The sequence below is a fragment of the Cottoperca gobio genome, chromosome 16 (assembly GCF_900634415.1).
Source record: "Cottoperca gobio chromosome 16, fCotGob3.1, whole genome shotgun sequence".
Classification (NCBI taxonomy): domain Eukaryota; kingdom Metazoa; phylum Chordata; class Actinopteri; order Perciformes; family Bovichtidae; genus Cottoperca; species Cottoperca gobio.
This window is the reverse complement of record NC_041370.1, coordinates 7546598-7572516: the sequence shown is the minus strand read 5'-3', so window position 1 is coordinate 7572516 and position 25919 is coordinate 7546598. Positions and strand designations below refer to the sequence as shown.

Genomic DNA, 25919 nt, shown 5'->3' with positions numbered 1-25919 from the left:
GTGTCCTCCTTCCTTCCTCCCTTCCTTCCCTCTTTCCCTCTCTCATCGCTTCATTTTTCTCTTCTTCTTCTTCACGCCGTCCACAGCATCTACACCTCTCTCCTCCTCTTTCCTTTCCCCCCAACCACATCCCACCACATGCCTCCGCTCTCTCTCTCTCTCTCTCTCTCTCACCCTCTCCTCTGTCATCCATCCTTTCCCCGCCCACTCATTCACCTCTCTCTCTCTCTCTGCCCATTCCCTCCTCTCCTCTGCTTCACTCTTCCCTATCTGTCCTCCCGTCTCTGTCTCTCTCTGCGTCCCTCCTTTCCCCTGTCTCTCTGATCCCTCTGTCTCTTTAACACTCACTTATATTCTATTCTTTTCTCGGTTGTCATGGCAATAGGCTGGGGGCGTGAGGGAGCGAGCGCTAGCAAGCGAGCGGGAGTGGGTGTTTCGGAAGTGACATCTCTTGGGCAGTAACCTTGTTTCCTGTGTGGTGGAGTTGGGGGCGGATTCAAGGCGCTAGCAGCGCAGCAACAGTGACGCCGTGTGGACGCTTTGGGTGAGCAATGGGGAACCCGGGACGTGCCGCGTGAGGGCTGGGTGAATGATCTGATAGGTGAGAATACTCTCTCTCCCCCTCTACCATTCTCTATCTTTCTAACACACACACACACACACACACACGCGCACACACACGCACACACCGTTACCCCCATCCTCCTCCTCCTCTCATCCAACATCCCTCCTTCATGGTTGAAGTGGACTCATTGTAGTAGGTGAAATTAAAATGAGATCAAAGCTTTTTGCCTGTATTCATGCAGTGGTTCGACAGTATGGGAAGAGCAGTTTGTGTGTTTTTATTTTTACATATTTATTGCTCTCGGTCCACACACAGGCGACACAACACCACACTCACATGTGACACACATACGTATACAGAGAGACGCATACATCTCTTTGCATTGTAGTGGCAGCTGGTGAGTCTTCTACACTTAAGACAATACGGATAGTGATCATGATGTGTTATTTCTTTTAACCTCAGAAGCCTGATGTTTCAGCTCTAGTAGCCCTGAAGAGAGCACACAGGAGGGGAGGCACGTACAGTTATGAGAGGTAAGATAGATTGTGCTGAAGAAGAGGATAAGGTGCTGATGGTAGGTAGGCATCAGGGGATGCATACACAGGGGTGCACTGGGACTCTGACGTACAATATATTTAAGTAACAGTCAGTGTGATCTGTGGTTATACTTTAAAGCTACATTAATGAATTGTTTCGGCCACTTGGAGGCAGAAGAACTTCAACCCTTCAACATATTTTCACCCTTTAATGTTGCAAACAGTTAGCATTTATTTGGAGTTGTGTTCTAGCAAACTGTTGGATTAAATCAAATATGTATTTGTCTTTTCAGCTTTCTTTTAGTTGACACCAGCCTCTGAGAAAATATTTGGCTTTTTTAGCTGCTAAACGCTCCACCAGCTAACTCTGTCTGCCATTTGGTGCTGAGCTGGTAGTTTGCAGTTGGTTTGTCGGAGCATTTTTTGCCTGAAACACCTGCCGGCTGCTGCTGGACACGAGGTAATGTAAGCGGAATTACAAGCTGTGAAACTCAAACAATGAACCTTAAAGTAGGGATGCGCTGATCGATATTAGCTCCAATACTGACCTTTTATGAAGAGCTTCGGCTAATGGCCATGATGTGATCGATCCACACTAAATCAGTTTCTTTGTCATTGTGATGTTTCTTCTTTCTTCTGTCACTTACCTTCATTCAGTCATGGTCTGGCTTTTTACGTTTTAATGCAATAGCGATCCCTGACCTCATGTTACCTTTTAGGGGAAAAGAGAGCACTGGAATTGCATTGGTACCCTGTCATGGCAGATACTCGGAATCTGTATCAGGAGAGAGAAAATTGGATGGATGCATACCTACTAAAACGCTAACAGAGCTGCAGAGTCAGGTGATAAATCTCCGTTGGCGCGTCTCTATGAGCGACCCCTCTCACATTACACATAGACATTTGATTCATTGTTAACATAAAAACATTGGTAAGCGGGTGCATAAAATTGTCAGCTTAAGAAGTGGATGAAGCCTCCCTTTGATTTCAAAGTTGACAAATGCACACGCACACGTGCAGACACATAAAGCGTGCGTGTCATGCAGGGAATACACAGCTTCATAAATGTACATAGCTTGCAATTAACACAACAGTCAGATACAAATTCTGAAAAGTCACAGGAAGTGCATTGTGATCCAAAAGTTTGCCAAAAATAATTCTCCATAAGGCCCATTTTGATTCCCTTCTTGTTTTCAAAAATAACTAAATGTCGTTGCCACAAACTACAATTCACAGCCGTTTTGATGCAAGACCGACAGTGTTCAGACCGCTTATTTAAGTTTGTTGAAAATATGTGGAAACATATCTGTCCTCAGGCTTGTGTAAGATTAAGAATGGCAGCGTCATTCTGTCTGTGCTTTGGATCATCACGCTGTAATAGTGGGGAGAGCAGTGTTCTGCTGTTTGTGAAGTGTACAATCGGTACAATACTCCACTTAGTTTTACGCTCCGGCATTAGTACGTTTCAGTTTAGAAGGAAGAGGGGAAAAAAGATCCAGATTAACAGTTTAACATACAGATAAACCAAGCTAAAGATAAAACAAGATAAAGATACTCCCACATGTTCTGATTGACTGTGTCCTACAGCAGATATATGTAATGTGGAAGATTCATAAATCTGAAGGAATTCCCTCAATGTGTTCCCGAGGTATGGCGTTCACAAGGATGTGGTGGTACGGGTGTCAGGTCACGTTGACCTTTGAATTTTGACCCCCAAAATCTAATCAGTTCATCCTTGAGTCCATGGGAACGACAACATACGGACAGCGTACGAACGGACGTATGGACAACCCGAAAACATAAAGCCCTCGTCTGTCGCCGGCGCGGAGGCATAAACGCAAACTAGCCTTTATAATATGATCATTAAAATGACATTAAGTAATAATGTAATATTGCCGTAACTGCAGCAACACAGATGCAACTTATGTCCTACTTAAGTGTGACACCGCCTCCACCTCCACCAGTACCCCTGAGTGATGGTCGCCTGTAATTGGCACAAATAAAGGCACATTTTTCACAATAGAGATACCTAATTAAAGCAGAGATCCAACAGAAACGTCTGGTAGAGGCAGTGTCATGATGCACAATGCTGTAATAGCTCTGTTGCTGTCATTTTCAAAGCTGAACAATTGGTCGCTGGTTGATTGCTTGTTCCAGCGTACAGCACTTCATCTTTGAGCTATTTGGGGAGTAGCTGTGGTGGGAGGTGGAGAGATTGGGAGCACTTTGAATTGCTCAGGCTTGGTATTGAGTTTTGGAAGCCAGAGGTATCGCCACCCTGTGAGGTAATCGTTAAGTAATTGCTATTGATCAACAAGCCTATCAACCCCCCGCAGATATATTTAGGTCATTTTGTGCTATGGAGCACAAAATTATACTGATTACCTTTTTTAATGAAGCAAAGCCTGATTTATGAATGAATATTGTAATTCTTTATTGTGCTGCATGCTCATGCCAATCCACTACCATGGTCACAACTAATGTAGGTCTAACGAGCTGGAGGTTCTCCGTCGCAGCATATAGCAGAAGTTGAGGGCATGACCAATGTGCTTGTTCAGCGAGAAGCCTCGTACTTCTGGGCCTCTGTGACCCCGCTGCTGACACTTGACATCCCCCCTTGACTCAGCACTGACAGCAGCCTACTGTACTGCACATATGCACCACTCTGACTCATAGCCTGTCAAAGTCCAGCACTGCATCTTTTCTTAATACTCTCCATATATTCATACTTGGCACAAAAATAAAACCCCTAGTTGTTTTCAGTTGGTGTGTTTTCCAGTGATCCGTTCGAAGGCGATAATATGTGATACTGGTGTAGCTGAGGTCACAGTAATGACGTGCAGTGCGCGGTGCTTTCTTGCCTATAAAGTAAGATGCTCTGGTTTGCCATGCTTGCAGGAGTACCTTATCTGCCCCGGGCGGCCCGGGGATATTGCAAGCTTTATTTTTAGCGCTGTTTTGGAGCTCAGCGATGTGTATAAATCAACATTAGGTCTGTCGGTTTCCAGTAATGACAACGTTGACTAAGGCTGACCAGTCATCCGATTGGTGCATGGGACTCTTCTTTGTAAACTGCTAAGGATGGCAGAAAAAGCAAAAGAGCCCACGGAGAGGGAAGGGGAAGAGAGGAACAAAGGCAGGGCAAGGAAAATACAGAGAGCCGACCGTAGAGAGTGAATGAAGGATGGAGTGAGGTGGAGGAAGATGAGCGAAGAAAAGAGGCATCTCAGCATTTCTGCTTGTGCCAAATCATTACTGTAAAGAATATGTGTACCCCGTACGTACGAACGGACAGACAGAAGAATGAGTCTGCTCATTGAAATTCTGTCCACCGCGCTTCACAGGCCCTTAATAGGCAGCCTCGGGGGTGGAGAGGTAGGCCTACAGTAGAGTAGTGCAGATTGGGCTGTGGATGACTCACGCTGCTATCCTCCAGTGAATATCTCAGCATCATGACTTTGCTCTGCACACTCACAAAGTTTGGATTCAAGGGCTTAGGCGCTTTTTTTTTTGGGAGAAAAGGGATAGCATGCCACACAATGCTTTATCTGAAGCCCTGTGATAATGACCAACGATTCACAGTGCACTTACTCTGCATCTATTGCATCTGCTTCTACAGTTTGGCGTTACTCACAAATAGAGCATTTTTAGTTTGAAGCTAGCTACAACACTTTTAGTATTTCCTTTTTGCAACGAAAATATTTTTACCATAGAGGCTTTGAAGATGACATTTCCCAACATCCCGCTGTGCAACACAACAGCTTAGAGCATATTAATAGAGTGTAAAGCCTTGTATCTTTTTAAAACGCTTTTCCAGCTGTTTATCCGTGGTCATGACAAAAATCATCCATTCCAGTCGTAATCGTGACAACATATCGCACAACGCTCAACAATATGTATTTTCTTTTTGTTGTTGTCAGTATCCTGGTTCACCCCGCGACTACAAAGATAATCATCAAATAAAATCTGCCAGTGTTGCTTCCATAAGCATCACTTGAACTTTTCCAGGAAAGAAATACACCCTCATGTATGAAAGTTTTTATTTATTTATTTACATAGAAAGGGTAAAACTGACACTTATATAAAATACTGTGGGCTGTTGGGATTAGAGCTACAACAATTAATCAATGAATTAGTCGATTGGATGAAAATGAATCAGCAACTGTTTTGATAATCAATTCATCGTCTGAGTCGCTTTTCAGGCAAAATGCCAAACATTAGATGGTACCAGGTTCTCAAATGTGAGAATGAGCAGCTGTTTAGGGTCTTATATTATAGTAAAGTAAATATATTTGGGTTTTGGACCTCTGGTCAAACAAAACAAGATCTTTGATGACATGACCAAATGATACATTAGAAAATAAATTGCTCGATTAATTAATAATAGAAATAATTTAGTTGCAGCCCTAGAAAACCCTGAAATTAAAGTGTTCTACAGGGGGGGGGGTCGGGGGGGCGGAAATAAAGCAGATTTTAAAAAACAATTAGCCGACTGCCAGGAATTCCATACAGGCTATTTTGTCATCTTACATGCTTCAGTCTTTCCCACTTGAATATTCATTGCTCTCTCTTTTAAAAATGATCACAAAGGCAGAAGGGAGTCCATCTATCGTGACCCTCAAATACACTCTCATATCTGAGGCCCATATTCATAGCCTCAAGTTTCTGTCCACCTTAATAATTCATGTTACATCATAATATTTTTTTCCAACAACAACAAAAAAAGATATATCTGTGTATACGAGAGTGATTATCCCAACTCAGAAAAACATCATTCATTAGTTTTTATCTGTTCGTCTGCCCTTAAGCAAGACACCAAACCTCTCCCTTCATCAGTGAGATGAAAACTGTGTGACCGTGTGTGTGTGTGTGTGTGTGTGTGTGTGTGTGTGTGTGTGTGTGTTAAAAAAAAATAAAAATACAAATCATGAACCTGCTCTCCACGCTTCACTCCTCTCCATTTATTGAATCTCCCATATTAATTAGCCGTGCTTGTTTAGGAGCTCATCTATATTTCAGCGGCTCGATTCATAATTCAAAAAGGAACTTGCGAGATCAACTGAGTTGTTATTTTTGCAACAATTAGAAGTTTTCCTGTTGTGTGGTCTTCCGCTCCGGTTGAGGACGAAGGGGGAAATGCACTGTAGCCGTCAACTGCCTGGAAGAATCTTGAGAAGTGATGATGCCGTAAAATAATCAGTTATGACATGCTGTAGTGTTGCATTGTGGGCCACAGGTGACTGGTTTCTGGCTTACTTTCAAAAGGAGAGAGTGCAGAGAGCGCGGTCAGTCACCTTGTCAAACAGAGGGTCAAATAGATATCAGGTTTCTCTCTCCTTGTCTTCTTGTGTGTGTGTGTGTGTGAGTGTGTGTGTGTTCTGCCACTCTGCAGATGTTGTAAGTATGAATGTGGCTTTTCCTTGGTGCAGGAGGTGTGAGCCACTGGGGGGGGACATTACTTTAATACTTTTAATCACATTTATCATATTGTTTTAACTTGTCTTCAGTGCAAATGAGCTCATGCATCTGTGGCCCAGAGCATGTCATCCTGATGCCAGTGGAGTGGTGATTTGTCATCTTTTTTTATTTTGCATAACAAAAGTGTTAAACAAGTCAACCGTGTTCCACTGGACTGTTTCTAAAATAGTGGAGAGTCTTTGAATTCCAGCATCAGACAGGATAATGAGAGAACCGCCTCAAGACGTCTGCTTTTGTATTCATAGCTGAAAACTATAAAAATGCTCTGAAGCTGATGCCTGAGATGCTGCTGTCGTCTTTCGCTTCGTGGAAAGTAAATAGAAATATATATAAAGCTTAAACAAAGATACTAACTAAGGTGTCTTAAGAGGAAGGAGGAAATGCAAGGTCAATATTAGAACAACAGATGCATCAAGAGAGGCCATTAAGATGTCAAACAAGAGAGAACGAGCATTTGAACCTACAAGTGCACAGAAATACTGTTAGTATGAATTCAATTGTTTGACTGATGAAAGCTCGGCATGTGCGGCTGGTATTACTCTGTGCCTGTGTTTCCTTAAGTTAAAACATAAGTTAAAGCTGTGCAGAAAGGCCAGAAGAATTGGACAGCAGAGAAGAAAGAAAAGACAAAGTGCCTCATTTATCAAAGGTCCTTAGCCACACATTTTTCATTTAAGACGAAGTGAAACAGCTACTCCGGGAGAAGAAAATCCATATTAATGTGATCAATTTCTTAAATTATCTGAGGCACAGAGCCCTCAGATATCATTTTAATTATTTTCCCGACATCTTCTTGATTGATCCTCGGAATTAAGGATAACGTTAAAGATAATTGTGTACCCCTACCGAGGAGATTATAGTTTTAGTTTCTCTGTCTGTCTGTCAGCAGGATGTCTCGGGAACCTCGAAAAAGATTTCTGTTGAATTTGGTGGACAGAACAGCCGCGAGCCGACGCACAGATGATTAGATTTTAGTGGTGAGCTGCGATCTCGGACTTCAATTAGACAATTGTCATTTCTAGCTGCGACTTCACCACTAACAGAGATAGAAAGTTGATTTCATATTCAAAGGGTCACTATCAGGTCCTTTCTTCTTATTAATGAAACTCAACGAAAGAAAGAATCTGGAGTGTTTCCAAAAATATATTTTCCACAGCCTAGTGACACTTTGGTGTTAGTCATGAGAACTGCCTGTTCTGTTCTTTCGTTTTGTTTCTGTTTGTGTAAATGGGATTGAGGGTTAGGGGCGCGGGGGAGGCTCGCTGTTTCATCTCAAGTTAAGCTCTATATTAAGATGACTTTCCTTATTATTTAACACCTCATCAGGTTTGTCCTGCTTAGTCTTCTTATAACTAATGACCTCTTTCAGGCTGACCTATCAAAAGCACTCTAATGATACCTGACACTGACATTATGAGGACTGACATGTGTCACGGCATCACAGTCCTCCTACCGATGATCCTAACTGACCTTCTCTTTCCTCCCTCTCTCTCCTCTTCTCCCCCCTCCTCCCCCCTGTCTCCCGTACAGATGCAAGGTGTGCCGTCCCCCCCTCCTATCATCATCACCCTCATCGCACCCAAGCCCACTCCTTCCACGCTCCCTCCTACGATCGTCCCGCTCACGAACGTCCCTCCTACGACCGTCCCTCCTTCAACCGTCCTTCCTTCGACCGTCCCTCCTTCGACCGTCCCTCCTTCGACCGTCCCTCGTACAACCTTCCCTCGCACGAGCGCCCCATCTATGAGCGCCCCTCACACGACCGTCCACCCCAAGACCGCAGGAACCCCCATCTCGGTGTGAACCCCGGAAATCAGATCTACATGTTGGACCAGGAGGAGGTATTGCACTGCACACACCAGGAACACACTGATACTGGTTTTGCACCAGTTATAAAAAAAAAGAGGGAATTAGTTTTAGATACTCTCAAAACAAAAAACAGGATTCATCAAGTTCTTAGTCCAATAAAATGATTTAAACCTGCATTAATGTTTTTTTTGTGTCTTTGGAGTCATGTTTCTGGCCACAAGACAACGTCTAAAATATTCTCCTTTTACCTCTGTTTTGGTTTTTACCCAATCATGAGGAAATATGTTATTGTTCATATTAAAATATTGATTGGTGCAGCTTTTAAATAACATTTTACTGGGTCTCCTCCATATTTCTTATTAGCAAAAAAACAAGATAAAAAGATTTGATAAAACTGTTTTCTTACCCAAATCCTAGTTAAAGCATTTATAGGTCCTAGAGGTCATTGATGGATCAGTGTGTGGGGTGTGTCCCGACACACAGGGTGCCCTACCTTAGTTTTGAGCAGACTTTATTGGCATTGAGTGTAGTGAGAGCATCTCCGACCAGTGTAGGTCTAAATGTGTTGTTTCTGTGTTCAGTTATTAATTAAAAAAAAAGATTATGGATAGCAGATATAAAGTGCTTCAGAGTCAACTTTCCCCTTAATAGCTTTATATGAATATAACTTACTGCATATTTGCTCACTTATTAGACAGCACATTAAAGTGCCAGTTAAAGCATTCACATACATGTGGCTGGATGAAAGCAGTGTTCTCTTTCAGCCTGTATTTATCTAGGGGATGATTTAGCAGGAGTTCTGTTTTTCAGCTGTTTTAACACATTTCACAGCTGGAGAGCTTCACAGTGAAACCTTGATCTGCTGTTAAACCAGCAGAATATAAATGAGGAACAGCTCTTTCTGAATTATTTTATTTTGTCTTTCCCCAGTTGATTTTTCAAATGACTTGAAAATGGACAAAGCAGGATCTTACTTTTGATCAATTTGACTAAGTTTGTGTATGAATGCCTCTAACACAGTGTGTTACTGAACCTGCTGCTGGTTGTGAGTACAAGCTCATCTTGCTCTGCAGGCCAGGAGAGGGCGCTGTTCTCTGCTTTGCATCAAAACCATTTCCACACATTAAGTAACACAGAGCTGATTCATAACACCACTTAATAAAATCCATAGGTCACCTTCCTAAAAGGAGCAGGTCTGTTATGAGACCATATAAACGCTGATACATTGTAAGTTGCTTTAAAGCCTTAAACTCTGGCACACGGGGTAACTGCATGTCTTGGCATGTGAAAATACAGTTTCATTGTTACCTTTATTGTACTTTAGAGTTATCTGCTTCACTGTTTGAAGTAGTTGATGTACTATGTTCATTATATATTATACAGTATGTATTTATGTACAGCGTTTGATTTAAGCCCTGTACTGAGTCAAATTCCTATGTTCAGCTATGTTGGCGAGTCAATAAAGTAATGAATTTTCATGTGGCCGGACAAAGCACACGGGTGGCGACTTTACTGTAGTGTGTGTGCACGGCTGCCAATATTATTTCAACTTGTCATCACTCAGAGGAATAGAGCGCGCTGTGATCCCGATAAGAGACCTATACTGCTCCGGAGGGATTGAATGGAGAACCCAGTTCAATTAATCAGAGCCCTATCCCTGTCTAATTGTGCCAATAAGGCAGCAGCTGTGAATGGATCAGAGGCAGGACTGACGTGCTGATGCCCGTCACCTCGACAGCGAGAAGCGTTAAATATTCATGCCTGTCACTCACCTCATGCAGAGCTGGTGTCTCTGTCTTACACGCATACACACACACACAGACACACAAAGACACACACACACACACACACACACACACACACACACACACACACACACACACACACTTGCCCTTCAATTTCCTTCCATTTGTTTTAGATGGCTTCAGTGGCTCGGCAAAAGAATAGCAATCATACTGTACGTTTCCATAGTGCACATGTGGAGAATCGGTGTTGGACCTTGTTCTCCCCCCCCCCCCCACCATTGTTGCTGCTTCCTGCACATTTTGATAAACCTTTTGATATCACCTCTCTGACTATCTGTTTGTTTATATGCTCGGCATCTGAGGTCAGCATCACCTGTCCAATCCCCTGCTCTCTCTCTTGTAACTCTGCCTCCTCCTGGCTCAATCCTGGCTTTAATGTCCTCCATCGATCCATCACCCTTACCTTTCTTCTCCTCTCTCTCTCTCTCTCTCTCTCTCTCTCTCTCTCTCTCTCTCTCTCTCTCTCTCTCTCTCTCTCTCTCTCTCTCTGTCTCTCTCTCTCACCTCCTTTTTATATAATCCATCTGTGGTTCCGTCTCCTCTCCCTCCTCTCCCACTCTTCCTATCTCACTCCCTCCCTCCTTCTGTCTCCATATTCATTTTTACCACACGTCTTTAACCTTCCTCCACTCTCCATCTTTCTTTCCCTCCCCTCCATCTCTCCCTCACAGTTTCTTCCTCATTTCTGCCCTCACTCTTTCACCTCATCCACTCCCTCCCCTTCCTCCCACCCTCTCTCCTTCTGGGGTGACTGGTTGGAGTCTTTGGCTCTCCCACAGGCCACCTGTCTATATGCTCCTCGCAGCTCCATTCACTTGCTTTTATGTTGTTGTTTTTTTATGAATGATGGCTATCATAAAGACGCAGAAGAGACGTCCTCCTGGAGAGCTGAGGTGTCGCTTCGGGGAACATTTCTGTTGTTTTTTGAAATGTGTCACTTTGTAAATTTCCGTTAATCGTGTGCCTGTGTAGCTTCTGCTGTGATGGGTTCGTGGAACTGCTTCCCAGTGATGGAGTGGAGGCACTTCATAAGGGTAGAATGGGATAACACCCTCACTGACATGGTTCATTATAATTGCCATGGATAATAGACACGCTGACAAGATGTGTTGTCTGAGTGGCACGTTTTGACACTGTGCATCCAGGGCGCAAAAAACACACTCGAAAGTTCAAGAAACGCCTGTGAAATTAAAAAAACGACGAGGCAAACATGCTGCCTATAATTACAGTGCCTTCTTTTTGTCATTCTGTACTCAGAAGTGAACTTGAATTTTAATGCTATCTCTCTTGCGCTTCTCTACTGGTTGTGATTGGCAGAGAAATCTTTCCCAATGCAGTCCAAGCAAGAAAAATGGAAATGTGTCACTTGAAAAACAAGCGAGCAGGCAGACAAAATGTCACTTAGTGTTACTCTGTCTGTGTGATCACATATTAGGATTAGAAGAAAATATTTTTGTGGTACAAATGGATGCAGTACAACACCTCCAAAATTAGCATAGAGTTGAATCAACACTTCTAGGATGCAGTCATAACAGAAATGTAACAGTGTAGGCTTCAGAAAGGTACTCGTTTATGCAGAGATCATGAATTAGATTGCATGTTATCGTGCAGCTGTGTTTTTCTTTTTTGGCCACCCCTAGAGCTACAAATGGTACACTCTACCATGTGTCATTGCATATTAACATTTACTATTCAGTCTTTCGCCATTTGTGTTTGAGCATTATACATTGTGGCTGCCGCAGAAGAAGAGGAAGAGAAGCTTTAAGTAGAACTGAAGCACTTTGGTTATTGATTTATTTGCACAAATCAAAGCAGAAATGCCAAACATGTGAGCATCTCCTGCTTCTCTTTGTGTTTTGTGATAGTAAACTGAATATACAGTACATTAATGCACTCGTCGTGAACATTTTAAACTTATTCATAGATTGACTGATTATAGTTTGGCTTTGGACCTCTAATGTAATAACTGGTTCATATTTCACTGATTTTGACATCTAACACGTTTAAACATGCTGGTTATGGACCTCCTCACTAAATGGACCACTTGGGGAAAAAATCTGGGTTGGAAAAATCAATGCATGCAATTATGAGAATATTTCTTTTTTCTGCCGCTGCCATTTCTTTGACTTTTTAAATAATCTTTGAGATATGAGAATTCACTCCCATTTTCCTCACTGCTGAATCTCTCTGCAGGCTGCTCTGCCTCTTTCTGTCCTGTAGGGGGAGCGAGAGGGCTGGCAGTGATCGCTGCCTGCTTTCCTCTCCTCCTCCTCCTCCTCCTCCTCCTCCTCCTCCTCCTCCTCCTCTCGTCTCACTTTAATCTGAGGTGACAGAGTTCCATATACCACCGCCACGCACCAGTGCCCTGTCCCCCAAGCTGCGATAACCCAAACTGTGCCAGTGTTACAAAAGAAAAAAACTGACTTGGGGCACAAGCCTTGGGAATACCCACACTATAACACTGCAACACTATAACACAGTGAGAAGTAGATGTAGTACTATAGCAAATAAAAGTAAATAGAAGTGTTGAGTACATTTTCCTCTTTAGGTAAAAGCCCTGTGCATGTTGGAGGTCCCATTTGCGGCTTTGATACTGAATTTGAAAGCATTAGTGCGTGAGCCGGATCGCAAACAAGCCTCAGCACCTCGGTGGCTTTACCCTGTAGCTACTGTTGTCACAGTGCATGAAGAGTGACTCCGAGGTGGATAGTATGTTTGCTTACGACCCTGGAGAACACATTCAGGTGGTTGTCGTGTGGGAGTTGGAGGGATTAATTGTGTAATAAATGTAGGTGACTCTCAGAAGAGAGGAGAAAGGTTGAATGTTTTAGTAAGATGGCTGACCTGAACCCCTGAGGCGATGTTAACAAAAGAAATGTGGTATTTGAGTAGCTATTACATGCCATTTGAAATAAAAACATTTTTCAAAAGGTCATCTTGTACATACATGGGTTTAAATGGCTTTTGTCTCGTGCGTTTTGATTAATTCGCCCGTCCCTGTGGATATTGTACAGTTTGTTTTCCTCCAGTACCTTAAAGGTGCCTCGACAAAGAGGAAAACTAAGCCTAATTTGTCTCCTGCCAATTTACCAAGAGCAACTGCCAGATCTCGATGACCTTAAAAGCAATCCTCTGCCATTTATCAGCTTTATTAAGAAGGATTGTTTTGGGCCAGATCTGTCTCTGTGGTGTGTCGACACTTACGGGCGGTTTAATAATAAACCAACTCAACTAGCATTTCAATGCTTAGTATTTATTTGATGGTCTTATTTATTACAGCTTACAGTTTGTGCACTCGTAGAAAAGCCCCAAAAGTACCTTAATTTGTATGCGAGTAGCAAGATGTTTGTTTTCTGTCACATCTCTTTTTTTTTTTTTTTTACTGTTACCCAGTGACACTGAATTTTGCTCACTATGCATTTTACCTGCATAATTCATACAGGTAAACAAAGCCCATTTAAGTCACAGTTTCAGTGTTGTGTGAGTGTCCTGCTGATCTACATCATATTATGCTGGTTTCATGTTACGTCAGCATTTTGTTTTGTTTTCACATCCATGGATGGGCATCATGGAACTGTCTGTGGTGGAAAAAAAGGCATGGTATATTGGGTTTGTGAAACTTTTTCATCATCCCCTGGATAAATATAAAATGTTAAGGACAAATACAAGGAACCTAAAGTAAGATTTTACCACTACCAGTAGATATACCACACTTTTTCCACCTACATCTGCTTAATATCACAATGCACAGTACATTGAAAATCGTGGTCCCCAAAGTTATTTTCAGACATGCAAATAATAGCAAATTATCCTCCATTGGCTCAGTGTGTCAAAGGGCAAAAATGGTCAAAATGTCAGCCCGGTTGGCCTGTTCACTATGTGTGTGTGTGTTGGTGTATGTGTGTAATTCTGTGAGGAGGATCACTGTGTGATTCAGGAACACTGTAGCCAGTGCCTGAGGTCATTAGAAGGAGAAACATCTGTCCATGAGACGATGATACTGACGTTCTGAAGGACAAATCGTGCTTTTGGCCGGCTCAGCCACCTATCATGATGTAGGGGACTGTGTGTGTGTGCGTGTGTGTGTGTGTGTTTGTGTGTGTGTGTGTGTGTGTGTGTGTGTGTGTGTGTGTGTGTGTGTGCTCGCATGCTTAGGTGAAGTTATTCATGTATTTACGCAGGTGCACGGCCAATTTTTTGTTACTGCCTCTATGTGTGTGTGTGTGTGTGCGTGTGTATATGTTTGTTTGTGTCTGAGCCAGAGTTAGACAGCCAGCAGTGTTTGATTACTGCCCCGTTAAGAAATAATGGATTGCACAGTTTTTGCACATTACACACACACTATTTCTTACAGTCTTGCACACACACGTACACAATCCCTCACTTCGCTTTCTTCCTTACACGGGATTAGTACTTTCTCACCCTTACACGGTGTCCCACCATATTCCCCTGCTCCTCACAGCTGGGCCTGAGGAAGCAGTAGTGACATATGGGCTAGCCAGCCTGCAGCATCGCTCAACTCAACCTGCCAAGCTGAACAAAAACACCCTCCTCCCTCTTCAGATCAATGGCACTCCCTTCCCTGCCTCCCTCCCGCTCCCTTCCTTCCTCTACCATCATCTCTTCCTCTTCCTCCCTGCCTCCCTCGTCCAACGCCACCATCCCACCATCTATTAATTTCGTCCACGTGCCAGTACAGGCTTCTGTCACGTTCAATGCAGCACCGTTGTTGGCTTCTGGCTGAAATTTGAAAAGCGTTTGTTTTTTAATTTCCTGATTTGTTAAAAGTCTAATCATAAATGGATCGATTTCAGCCCTGCTCATTACAACAGTCATCATGGATGCTTAAATCCATCAGGCATACAATTTACAACTCAAATTGGATGAAATTGATTGCTGCACCACAAGTGTCAATAGCGCCCTAACATAGCTCAGAAAGTGCAGATATTCTTACACTCCTGACATTATTTTATGATCTACATATATACTCATCTACAGGTTACCTTAGTTTGAAAATTGAGAGACTTCTGACCCCAGATAAGACTCAAGAACTGAATCAGTTGGGCGCATACATGTAACAAAACGTTAAAAGTGCAATAATTTATCTCTTACAATAGATAAAGAGAGCAACAGTGTAGTAACAGGGAGATGCAGTGAAGTGTTTGTGTGCTGTGCGTTACATGGTATGTGTGTTATACTCTAGAGGGGACTGTTTTCTCTTTGTGTCTCGCTGCCTCTATGCTGGATTTAATAATGTAGGCTTGTTGGAGCCTTTACTCTTTGGCTTTCAAGGACTGAAACTAAAACATACCATTAACTGTTTCAGATTACAGCAAAATCATCTGCTGTGGCTGCTGTAAACACAACATGTGACAGCCCCCATGTCAGCCCAGTGATAATGGTTCAATTTATCGAAATGCTCGTAGAACTCTATGGATGCACGATTAGGATCGACATTGTTAAAGACGACAACAGCTTTTTGTTGCCTTGCTAAGAGTCTGATCCATCTGGTCGGTCTACCCACCCAACAGTTGGTCAAAAGTAAGATATATTCCCAAATACCGGCCACAGTTGGTATGGATATTTAGGGTTCCCGGAGAATTATTGCTGATTTAGAAACACCTTACTCTTTTATCCAAACCCTGACCAACACATTAGTGCATTTTAAAGTGTCTTGAAAGCTCTATGTTGTGATCTTCATGACATTCTTAACTTTAAAAAGTTAAGTTAAACTGATCACCATTGTTAGACACAACAAGCTCAAGCTTAAAAACCATCACAAATATATTGTTAGTCATACAAAACGATGTGCATGGCATTCAAAACTGCAAAGGATACACATATTATTATCTCCGTCAGGAAAATGTAGATACATATATTAATTCAGTGCCTTTTTTGTTGAGCATCAATCTCTCATATTGTATTGTATTGTCAAACAAATAGACATAAAGCATAAATAACCGCTTCAGGTCGCGGTTAGACTGGTGACGCGAAGCTGAGACGCAAGCCTGCACAAAGCCGGTGCAGACAGCTGCATAGAATTAAATGAGAGCGTATCTGTTGCATGAGAAGGGGGAGGGAAAATGTGCCTGATAAGCTCGGGGGAAATCGAGGTTTGTATGTATTCAAACATTACAGCAGAGGTCATTGCAGACATACTGTACATAGCGAGATCTGGACTCTACTGAGTGCACTTTTCTAGTCACCAACAGTGATATGTTAATTTGAAAAGAAGCGAGAGTAGATTATACAGGATACATTGTTAGCCTCACTACTGTTAGAGCTCTACATGCGTCTGTATGCTCCAAACAAAGTGCTTGGCAGATTGTCAAACTCCAAATGTTACTTTCTAAAACCGCTAATCCAAGAAGTTCACCTGCTTCGCGCAGTGTTCGACCAGGTGCGTCTCACTCCTCGCTATCACGGAGGGATTTTTCTAGTTTGGCCATTCGCAAGAGACACCCGTTCATTTCAAGCATACCCTCTCTTGTCAGTTTGTGGTTTCTTCTGTCTAAAACAGAGCGTGTAATAGAGATTGCGGCTTCTAGGTGGCACCACACCAAGTCTTTTAACAGTAGTTTATTTTCCGTCATGGTATATTGTGTTCTACATGAAGTTGTTCCTTTTTAAATCTATGTGTGAGGGGTAAGTGTGCCATCTGAAGTGGTTAAAAGTCAGTGTGCAAGCCTAATGCTCTAATCCTCTCTGTGGGTGCTGAGTGCAGGCCTGCGAGCTCCTTGTGCCCACTCATGGTAACCCCAGAGCTGTTGTTATGTCAGCTGCAGACCCCGCCACATCTGACCAATCAAAGCCTGCCACATGCCCAGTAAAATGTGCCTCCAGGTGTTTCCCACCCCCACTGGAAGCAAACACGGGATGCTTATTGTGGGGCTGATGTGTCAGAGTGGGGTAGGAACGTTTTCTGACCACATGAGTCAAGTTGTCAGTGATGAATTGCACTGGGCACTGCAGCAATAGGGGGGAGAATGAGTGGGCTTGTACTTGTTCAAGTAGATGTGATTAGGGAAAATTACCATATTTAGCTCCTTGTAATTGGGTAGTATTAGTATCTAGATGGCTTGTCAAGAATTTAACTTTACAAGACTTATTAAGATAATTTGAGCTATTAGCAAACAGCTCATGTTATGAAATACATGTTTGCTTCCTCTTATTTCTATTTCAATACACAAAGAGATTAAGGTGTTGATCTGTACGGAAGAAGAAGAAAAAAATACCCAATCCTGTGCTTCTGCTTACCAAACTCCTATTTTCTATCCTTCTCACAACTCGCACTGTAGATAAAAGTAAACGCAGCCCATTTGTCTCCTCTGGATTCCATGGCAACAGCTGAAAATGTGGACAGGGAGAAGCATTACTTTAACCCCGCTGAAAATCACTACTAACCTTTCAATAACCACAAAACCATTCAGTGTGATTACCTGGGGTCTGAGTTTGCTACTCCTCCGTACTCCTCTACCGATTCCTTTTTCATGGAGTCAGAGCTGGCACAGTCAATCAGGCGTTATGAAACCACTTTGCTTATTACGTATATTTAGAAAACCCTATAAAGCAACATGGTCGCAATAAAGCTTCAGTATGCAACTGTGGCTTTATTTGCGTTCCTGATCAATAAAGAGCCGGTTGAATGTGAGGTTAATTCAGGTTTACTGTTACTCATTGACACTAAAGCATATTCAATTAGTCGAACGGAGCGCTCGGCCACTCTCCGCTGCCGTTCCTTACATTAATCTGGCAGAGAGAATTCAATGAGGGTTAGAGAAAAGCTGTGTGCACTGACGAGACTTGGATTGGAGCAGGATGCACTAAGAAGGCTTGAATTTAGATAGGTGTCTTTTCTTTTAGTTTTTTTTTTCTGGTGTTACAATGTCACTCTGGTATGAGGGATATTCTCTCAAGTGTTAGACAATACGGTGATTATAAATACTGTGAGACTGTGTACATTTGCTACACCGTTTATACGTTATACTTTTATATCTCTGGCTGTATTAAGCCACTATAAGCAATCGTACAAATGAATGAACAGGACTGCTGTATGGCAATAGTGTCATTTGTATGCTAATAAATAGTGTTTTGCTTTCAATCTTTATTCGTCAGGTTATTCATTTTCTTGATTAGCTTAAACAAACAATCCTGTGATTTTATCCAAAGCCAGTTTATTAACGGATTTTCCAGAAATGTAACACATCATAATTATAGATGGAGCATCAAAGGTCTTTACAGAGTGATAAAACAATACAGTTAAAACATAGATACAGAGAGAAAATCTACTTCAACACACACACATACATGACAACAGAGACACATGTCCTTACAGTATAAGAGTACATGTACCACAATAGAGGACTGATAGCCAATTTTAATGTAACGTAAGGAAATGACTTTGGTGAGCTTGTAGTACATTCAACACAATATAAACAAATAATAAAGGACGCTTAAATTCATCCATCCATCCATCGTCTACCGCTTATCCGGGATCGGGTCGCGGGGGCAGCAGCTCCAGTAAGGAACCCCAATCTTCCCTTCTCCAGGCCACATCCTCCAGCTCCGACTGGGGGATCCTGAGGCACTTAAATTCATCTCTTAGATAATTAAATACAAACAATTTCTCCAATTTGAATCAATATCAAATAAGGTATTTTGTGAGACACCAGGATTTAAACAAAAACTAAGTTTGGATTACTCATGGTGTCCTTTAAACTGAAATGTGTACCTTTACACATGCTGATGTCTGTAATGGCAATTCATGGTGAGGACATTGTCACAGCATGCTATGCTAGCTTGCCAACATTTACATGATAGCACGCTATGCTCGCATTAATATATCAAGTATCCTATCGTGAGCTAAAGTAGCGGCCACGTGTACATTTTGACCTGTGTGGCACGAGACGTAAAGTTAGAAGATCTGCAAAGTCATTTGGATTCTTCTTCTGTATACAATGAACGTTTGAAGGTAAATTGTCATGGTAATCCATCCGGTAGTAGATATCTCATGCAGGATTAAAATAGAGGACAGACAGATAACAAAGAAACTTGAGAAATGGCAAAACCTCTCACAGTGTGTTCACGAAAGGGAAACTCAGTAAATTAGCATACACGCTCTCTCTGTGCATTCTCAAACTGGACTCATAAAGAATGGATGCGGCGTAATATATTTTTCATCAAGCAGTTTGTACTGTAATCTCATCACAACAAGCAATATGTTGGTCCCAAGAAAGCACTGCATTACAATGTAGTTGTGTGCACTTTGGGTTGCACAAGCAGCAAAGTGGAGAGTAATCATATAGGCAGTTGATTTATGGCGCTTGTCCGTGATTAAGTTGGATATATAGACTCATATAAATAGGATGCTGTGATGTGAACCATCTTCTGCTTTGCTGCTCTAACCCGATTACGTGCGTGTGTTCATGTGTCCGATGTGATACAGCTGTGGCGTGGCTGCGGAGAATATTAGTAGTTTTGAAGTGGAGCTGTGTCTGCATTAAATTTGCATGGACACATATCTGCACATACAAAAAAAAAGTAGTGAGATGCAGGCACGCACAAAAACAGAAAACACACACGCACACACACCCACTCGAGTGTGTTTTCATCTTAAGAGAGCCCCTTTTAGAGTGAGTGGCACTCGGTTGTCTTGCGGGATATATGTGACCTGCCAGTGTCCTTCACTGTTGTTGGCGTCGCTCCAAAGCCCCCCAGGCTGCACTATGGTGCACAGCTCTCTGCAGCTAGTCCCACCTTCTAACACTGGCTGCCTGTGTTCACACCGGCTCTTTCATGTTCCGATGTTGCTTAGCTGTTAGACGCTAGTCTCAATAGGACCCACTCGGAGGCACAGCAGTATTGCATCAGAACACAAACAAGGCTGCTATCATTTCCACCAGACGCCTTGACTTTATGTCAGTAAGGAGGATACTTGGAGGACTGCAATTTAATTCCAAGAGAACTACACTGATATCCATCTTTGAAACAATCACTTTTAATCCATTCATCTGCATTTGTCAAATAATAATGGATTTTATTTTATGACACCACGCATAACACACTCGCAGTATAAACTTTATTAATTATACCTGTCAAATCTAATGCAATCCAACACAACAGCTCAGCCATAAATTCTGCCTTTATATATATAAATATAATAATTTAACCATTTGTTTATTATTGAGGTTGTAGTGTGCAGTGGAAATTGACTTTATTAGATTGAGAGGTGTTTCAAATGTTTTGCACGCCACATTTAAATACATAAGAGGAAGGATATTAGGCAAGGAAAGTTTAAACCAAATGACAGACCATTATAAGCTTCCTAAAGGTAGAACATGTGGCCCAGATGTTGTACTGGATTAGATTCCAGCTGCTGAAAACCGGTTTCATGGCCAGTTTCTCTTATCAACCCAAAAACAGGCTAAAAGAGACTAAAGCGCTACGTACACTCAGTTTGTTAGGCACAGCTACGTACAACAGCCCAGCTTTCACCCATCAATCACATCACAGTGTGTTATTTTGAAAGCAAAGTCATCATGAATTTCTGCAGTCATTTTTTATTTCTTATTGTCTTTCTGTTGTGGTAGTTCTGGGGCCCATTGCCAACAAACTAGTTGCTTTGTTGTTCAGTTTAAGATTTATAGGTCTGTACTTTACAGTGTATGCTGTATTCTTTGAGTGTGACTGTGTTTCAAAAGGACCAGTGTTTCTGATTAATTTGGCACATTCTCCCATTTATTTTCCCTCAAGTCTTTCTTTTATGAATTCAGGGACTGTGGGGCCAAATGTAGCAGAGATGTGAAATGTGGGTTTATATATATATATATATATATATATATATATATATATATATATATATATATATATATATACTGTATATATATATATTTTTTGCTTTCAATTTTCAGTTCCTCCACATCAGACATAACTCATACAATGAACTGGATTTTGATTTCTTGCTTTGTCTCTTACCAGATAAGACGTTCTTGCTTTTACTTTTGTTGAATGATTCGCTACGACTTTAAAGAAATGGATGTAGCCTGCGGGTTTGCATGAGACTCCACATTAACCTTGAATATATTTTCTTGATGAATTTGATCTACTTGGTTGCTGTTGGTAGTCGCTTTATTTAAAAGGTCTATCAGTTCATCTATGATGTTGGGTGCGCCTCCTGTATTGTACGTCCCTTTTGACATTTGTTTGTTATCATCCATTTTAATAATTTCAGTCTATTCTCAAAAAACTGTTTACTGACCTTGACATGCTGAGTTTAAATTTCGCCACAGCTGTTTTCTACTGTATTGTGGTTATTTATCAAGCACAGTATGAACACAGTGGTTTCTCAAATGCAACAAAGAGAAGGACAAAGACTGCTCTGTTTCGCCCGTGTGTTTGTATTCTGTGCAGTACTTTGGGAGTGTGTGTTTGTGTACTGACCTTGTGCTCTCTCTGTGCAGGTACACCCTTTGCTGATGCGCGAGAGGCGCTCAGAGTCTCACAGGAACAAGCTACTGCGGCGGACAGTCAGCGTTCCTGTTGAGGGAAGACACCATCCCGAGATGGGTGAGCAGACAAACCTTTAATTAAAACGGCTTCACTGTCATTCCAAAATATTCTAATCGTGGTCCTAATCAATGTCCAACCAACAGTTATTGTCTTTATTCCTCTCAATTATTTATTTATTTATGCCAGCCTGAACTTTATTTTTACCTTCTCTTCGTTCTTGTCCATTTTGATTTTCCCAAAATATCATCACCTGTGTTACTTTAGGTTAGCTTGCTTATAATAATAGGACAGTTGCATAGCAACACCAATGATGTAAAGCTCATTGCATCTTTAAGCCATCACTCTCTGTGTTACTACTCTGACAGCAGATGTTTTCTTTCGACCAGATTTCGCAAATTAAAATCATGTATTGACACCTTGATAATGATGCAAATCTTTTGACTTCTCTATTTCTCCTCTTTGCTTTCATATTGCTGTGTTGTCCTTTCAAACTCAGCTTGGACTCTTACACTGACCCTCTGATAGCTGCCTTCCTCTGTTTGTGTTTTGCCTGACTCAGTCTCTCTGGGCCCTCTACAAATGTCCCGCTCAGTTTCTCCCGCTTCCTTCACCCTCCACCTCTCCGTCTCACTCAGCTATTTTAAGGGCCTCCCATGTGATGTCCTCCGTCTATGATTCTGCTGTTGTTGCCACCTCAACAGTTGTGCTGATTCAACAGCATAAATATTTCCCACAGTTTCCAGTGGCTCCCTGACCTCGAGGCAGTCAAGCACTGACACATCCGTTGACATGGTCCCACCACGTTTTGACATATGCTGACATCGCAACGCCAGATCACATTGCTCATGTGTGAGCGTATTGAAAACGTATTTTCATATGTTAGCATGCTACGCTACAGGGCATAATGCACTGACACCACGGTGGACCATCTGTGGTCACCACGTCAAAAAAAGATTAATGCGCCCCGGGCAATTTGTAATTATCAGATCAACAAAGAAGTAAAGGGAGGTTGTCGCGAGGTCACGGTTCGACACTACAGGGATGGAGCCGCATGACCTATTTTATAAAATCCTCGACATAAAACAATGAGCTGACGAAGGTTCAGTGGCTTTACTACGATACTTTAATGAGTCATTGAATGCAAATGATTTATAGCAAATGTATTTTTAACTTGAATGGTGCAAAATTAATGTGACACATTTATATGGAGCAGTCTAATTGGAGGTGTGTGCTGCACTGTTCCTGCTCTGCTCACACTGTGTTGGAATATTACATAATCCCATAACCATAATCTCTATGGCCTGTGCCAGTGTACAGTTTTGGGCTCCTTTGCGCCTACAATTTGTGACATTGTGAATTTACGTTAAGTATCGACTGCTAATGTGACCTACTGCTGTTTTTTATTATTGTTAGTATTGTTTTTATTAATATTATTATTATTATTATACTTTATTTCTTTCACAAAATATTGTCATATGGGGAAGAAATTCCTTAGCTTTTTATTCCATTTAGCTCTCTTTGAACACTGATTGCTGCATAATACACAGCTTTAATTGCTGAATCCTAATTGTACGCTCCAAAATTTGGCCATTTTAAACAAAAGGTTTACTTCAAAACAAGCGCGTGAGACGCTTTCAGTGAGTTTGAGCCTTGAGGCGGCTTTATCTGTCTTTATTTAGGTAATTCAATATTACATTTGGTATTCATATACCTCTAAAGTTAGCTTCAAATGAACACATTTGGGAAACATTTAGGGCCATCCATTCCTTTCCAAAGTTATGAATGAACTGCAAAATCGAAAGACACGACCTCGCTATCATCAATACATTCAAAATTCTGTCCGTTCAGAATATTTCCATGTTTTGAGAGAAGATTAAACTCCAGACGTTGCAGCTCCCAAACACTCATCTTTGTGTTTGTGACAACATTAATACATCAACCTTCATTATTCATCAGAGGGGTAAAAGCATTTTTCACACGATATTGATGAATGGAGACATTTGACAACAATCCCCGCTGGATGCCTGATGTAGTGACACAGTCAGATGGAAGATATTGGATTCCACATTCGATATGTGACTAGTCAAACACATAATGCCTCAATAGGTTTGTTCCCTCCTCTGTCGTTGTCATAACACATCAAGCGATGCAGATTCATTTTCCTCTTTCTTTCACTTCTCTGTACCTTTTATGGTTTCCAAAACAGTTTTGGTTCAGGAGGCAATTAACGCATAATGAAGTCATTAAGTTTGCCAGATAATTACAGTGCAGCTTAAGCATTTTATGCAAATATGAGGCTTTATTAACTTTTCATAATTGTGACAGGGGAAAATGACTTTATTGAACTAGACACACATATTTCTTACTCTTGTGTAAGAGTATAATACTACTAAGAATGCATTCTATTACAAAAAGACTGCATTAGTTCTTATTGTATGGGATCACTGCACTGTTCTTAATCATATGATTTTGAGCCTGATACCATATTTAATGTACAAAAACATAAACATATTTTTTGGGAAGGATCCCCCAAATGTTTATATTTTACAGTTGAACAAAAGATATAGTATGGAAGCCCTAAGAGGCAAGTGAGAAAAAGATAATTTGGATGATTTTCTAAGTCCGATATAAATTGTTTACTCTCCTGTATTTTGACTAAAGAGCCGATGAAAAGGATAATCTTTCTAAATTCTAAAATAAAGGTTTTGGATAATGTTTTAAGTTACCTTTTTTTCTCTCCTATATGTGAAATAATGTATTTATTTACATGTGAAGTAAATTTAATTGACCTCAGAGAGCTTTGGCCGTTTTGATTCTGCTGCCAAATTAAAAGTTAAGAATAGTTGAACTTCTTGGGGTGAGCTGCAGCCAGAGAGCACCTGTAGCCAATCAGTAAAATGTGACTCCTTTGAAATGTTGACCTACAGTATGTTACAAAGAATTTCTCCCTGCTTCAAAAACACCAACACGTCTCCCGGCTGCAGAAAAATGCTCCCGGTCTAAAGCGAGCATTATAGTTGGATTTAGAAAATGTTGTAGAGGTGCACTTCAGCCTCTTGTGGCTGAAAATGAGTATTACAACAATAATCCTGACGGCAACAAAAAATTCACCGTGGCAAATATTGTGGATTTCCCACTGGCTTTACATTAATTTATTTATTTTTAAGCAACTTAAACTATTTTACTGACTGTAAATCATTAACACACAAGAGAAAACAATTCAGATCAGACTGAATCTCTCTCCATAATACTTCCATAATATTGTGAAAAGAAAGTTGACAGTAATATCTTATCTTTTAATTGGTAATATGGCCAACAGTATTGTAATGTACGGATCAGGACAGCTTGATGTGAGTTGAGGATACTTTCCAGCTCATTTCCATAGCATTATGAGATGAACAGTCCTTCATAAGTTATTGTAGTTAGATGCACAGTGGGAAAACAAAAAAAACAAAAGCATTCCCATTCTCCCCCTCTCTCCTTCATTAACCTCTAAGAACGTAATGTGATAATCCCCATAAATGAATTTGGCCTTTAATGTTTTGTGTTCAAATTGTAAATTGACTTCATCTTAGTCTGCTCTGTTATTAGAGGAACCTTATTATCTGAATGATTTAGCCACCGGGAGAAAAAGAATTGCAGCACTACAAAGCTGATTGGTTGTTAACATGGCTGAATAGTTTCTCAGTTTAAACATATGGAGCTTCTCCTCCGTTTGTCCTTGTAGATCTCACTTATTCCTCGAGCCCCCTCTTTGTGATGAAGCAGGCTCAGCAATTGTTCCAGTGCCCTTCACATTGTGTGACTTTCATGCACTATTTTAACAGTGTATTTCAGCCTGGATGTAGACAGATATAAATAATACAGCTTCAGCATGGATACTGATGGATTTTGAACCTCCTCCTAACCCTATACTGTCATTCTCCCAATCCTGCACTTTCTATTCTGTCTCACCACACAACCTTTAACCCCGTTCCCTCCCTGCTCCGCAGTCCTCACACCATCCCACTCCACTCACCCACTCAACAAGGAACATGCACCCATCCGCAGGCTACATGTTCCCTCCCAAACAGAGGAGGATAAAACAATGACACAAGAAATTAAAAACAGAAAACACATATCACATAATGGAGAAAAATAAAGGTTAGACTTTCTACAGTTGTTAGGGTTGAAAATCATCATGACTCATCACAATCTGTCATCTCAGAAAGACTTAAA

At 41.4% G+C, this 25919-nt stretch overlaps 1 protein-coding gene across 2 annotated transcripts in view; it reads left to right on the top strand.

The window, feature by feature from the left end:
* Nucleotides 1-565: 565 nt before the first annotated feature.
* Nucleotides 566-25919, top strand: part of LOC115021767 (ras/Rap GTPase-activating protein SynGAP-like) — a 63247-nt gene continuing 37893 nt past the window's right edge. The window contains exons 1-3 of one of the 2 annotated variants that reach the window (XM_029452412.1): nt 566-601; nt 8110-8420; nt 21653-21758. In XM_029452412.1, the coding sequence (XP_029308272.1) occupies nt 8403-8420; nt 21653-21758 (124 nt within the window). In that variant the 5' untranslated portion in view covers nt 566-601; nt 8110-8402. Of the gene's footprint in view, nt 602-8109; nt 8421-21652; nt 21759-25919 lie in introns of those variants that run through there. The other variant, XM_029452411.1, reaches the window with a different exon arrangement.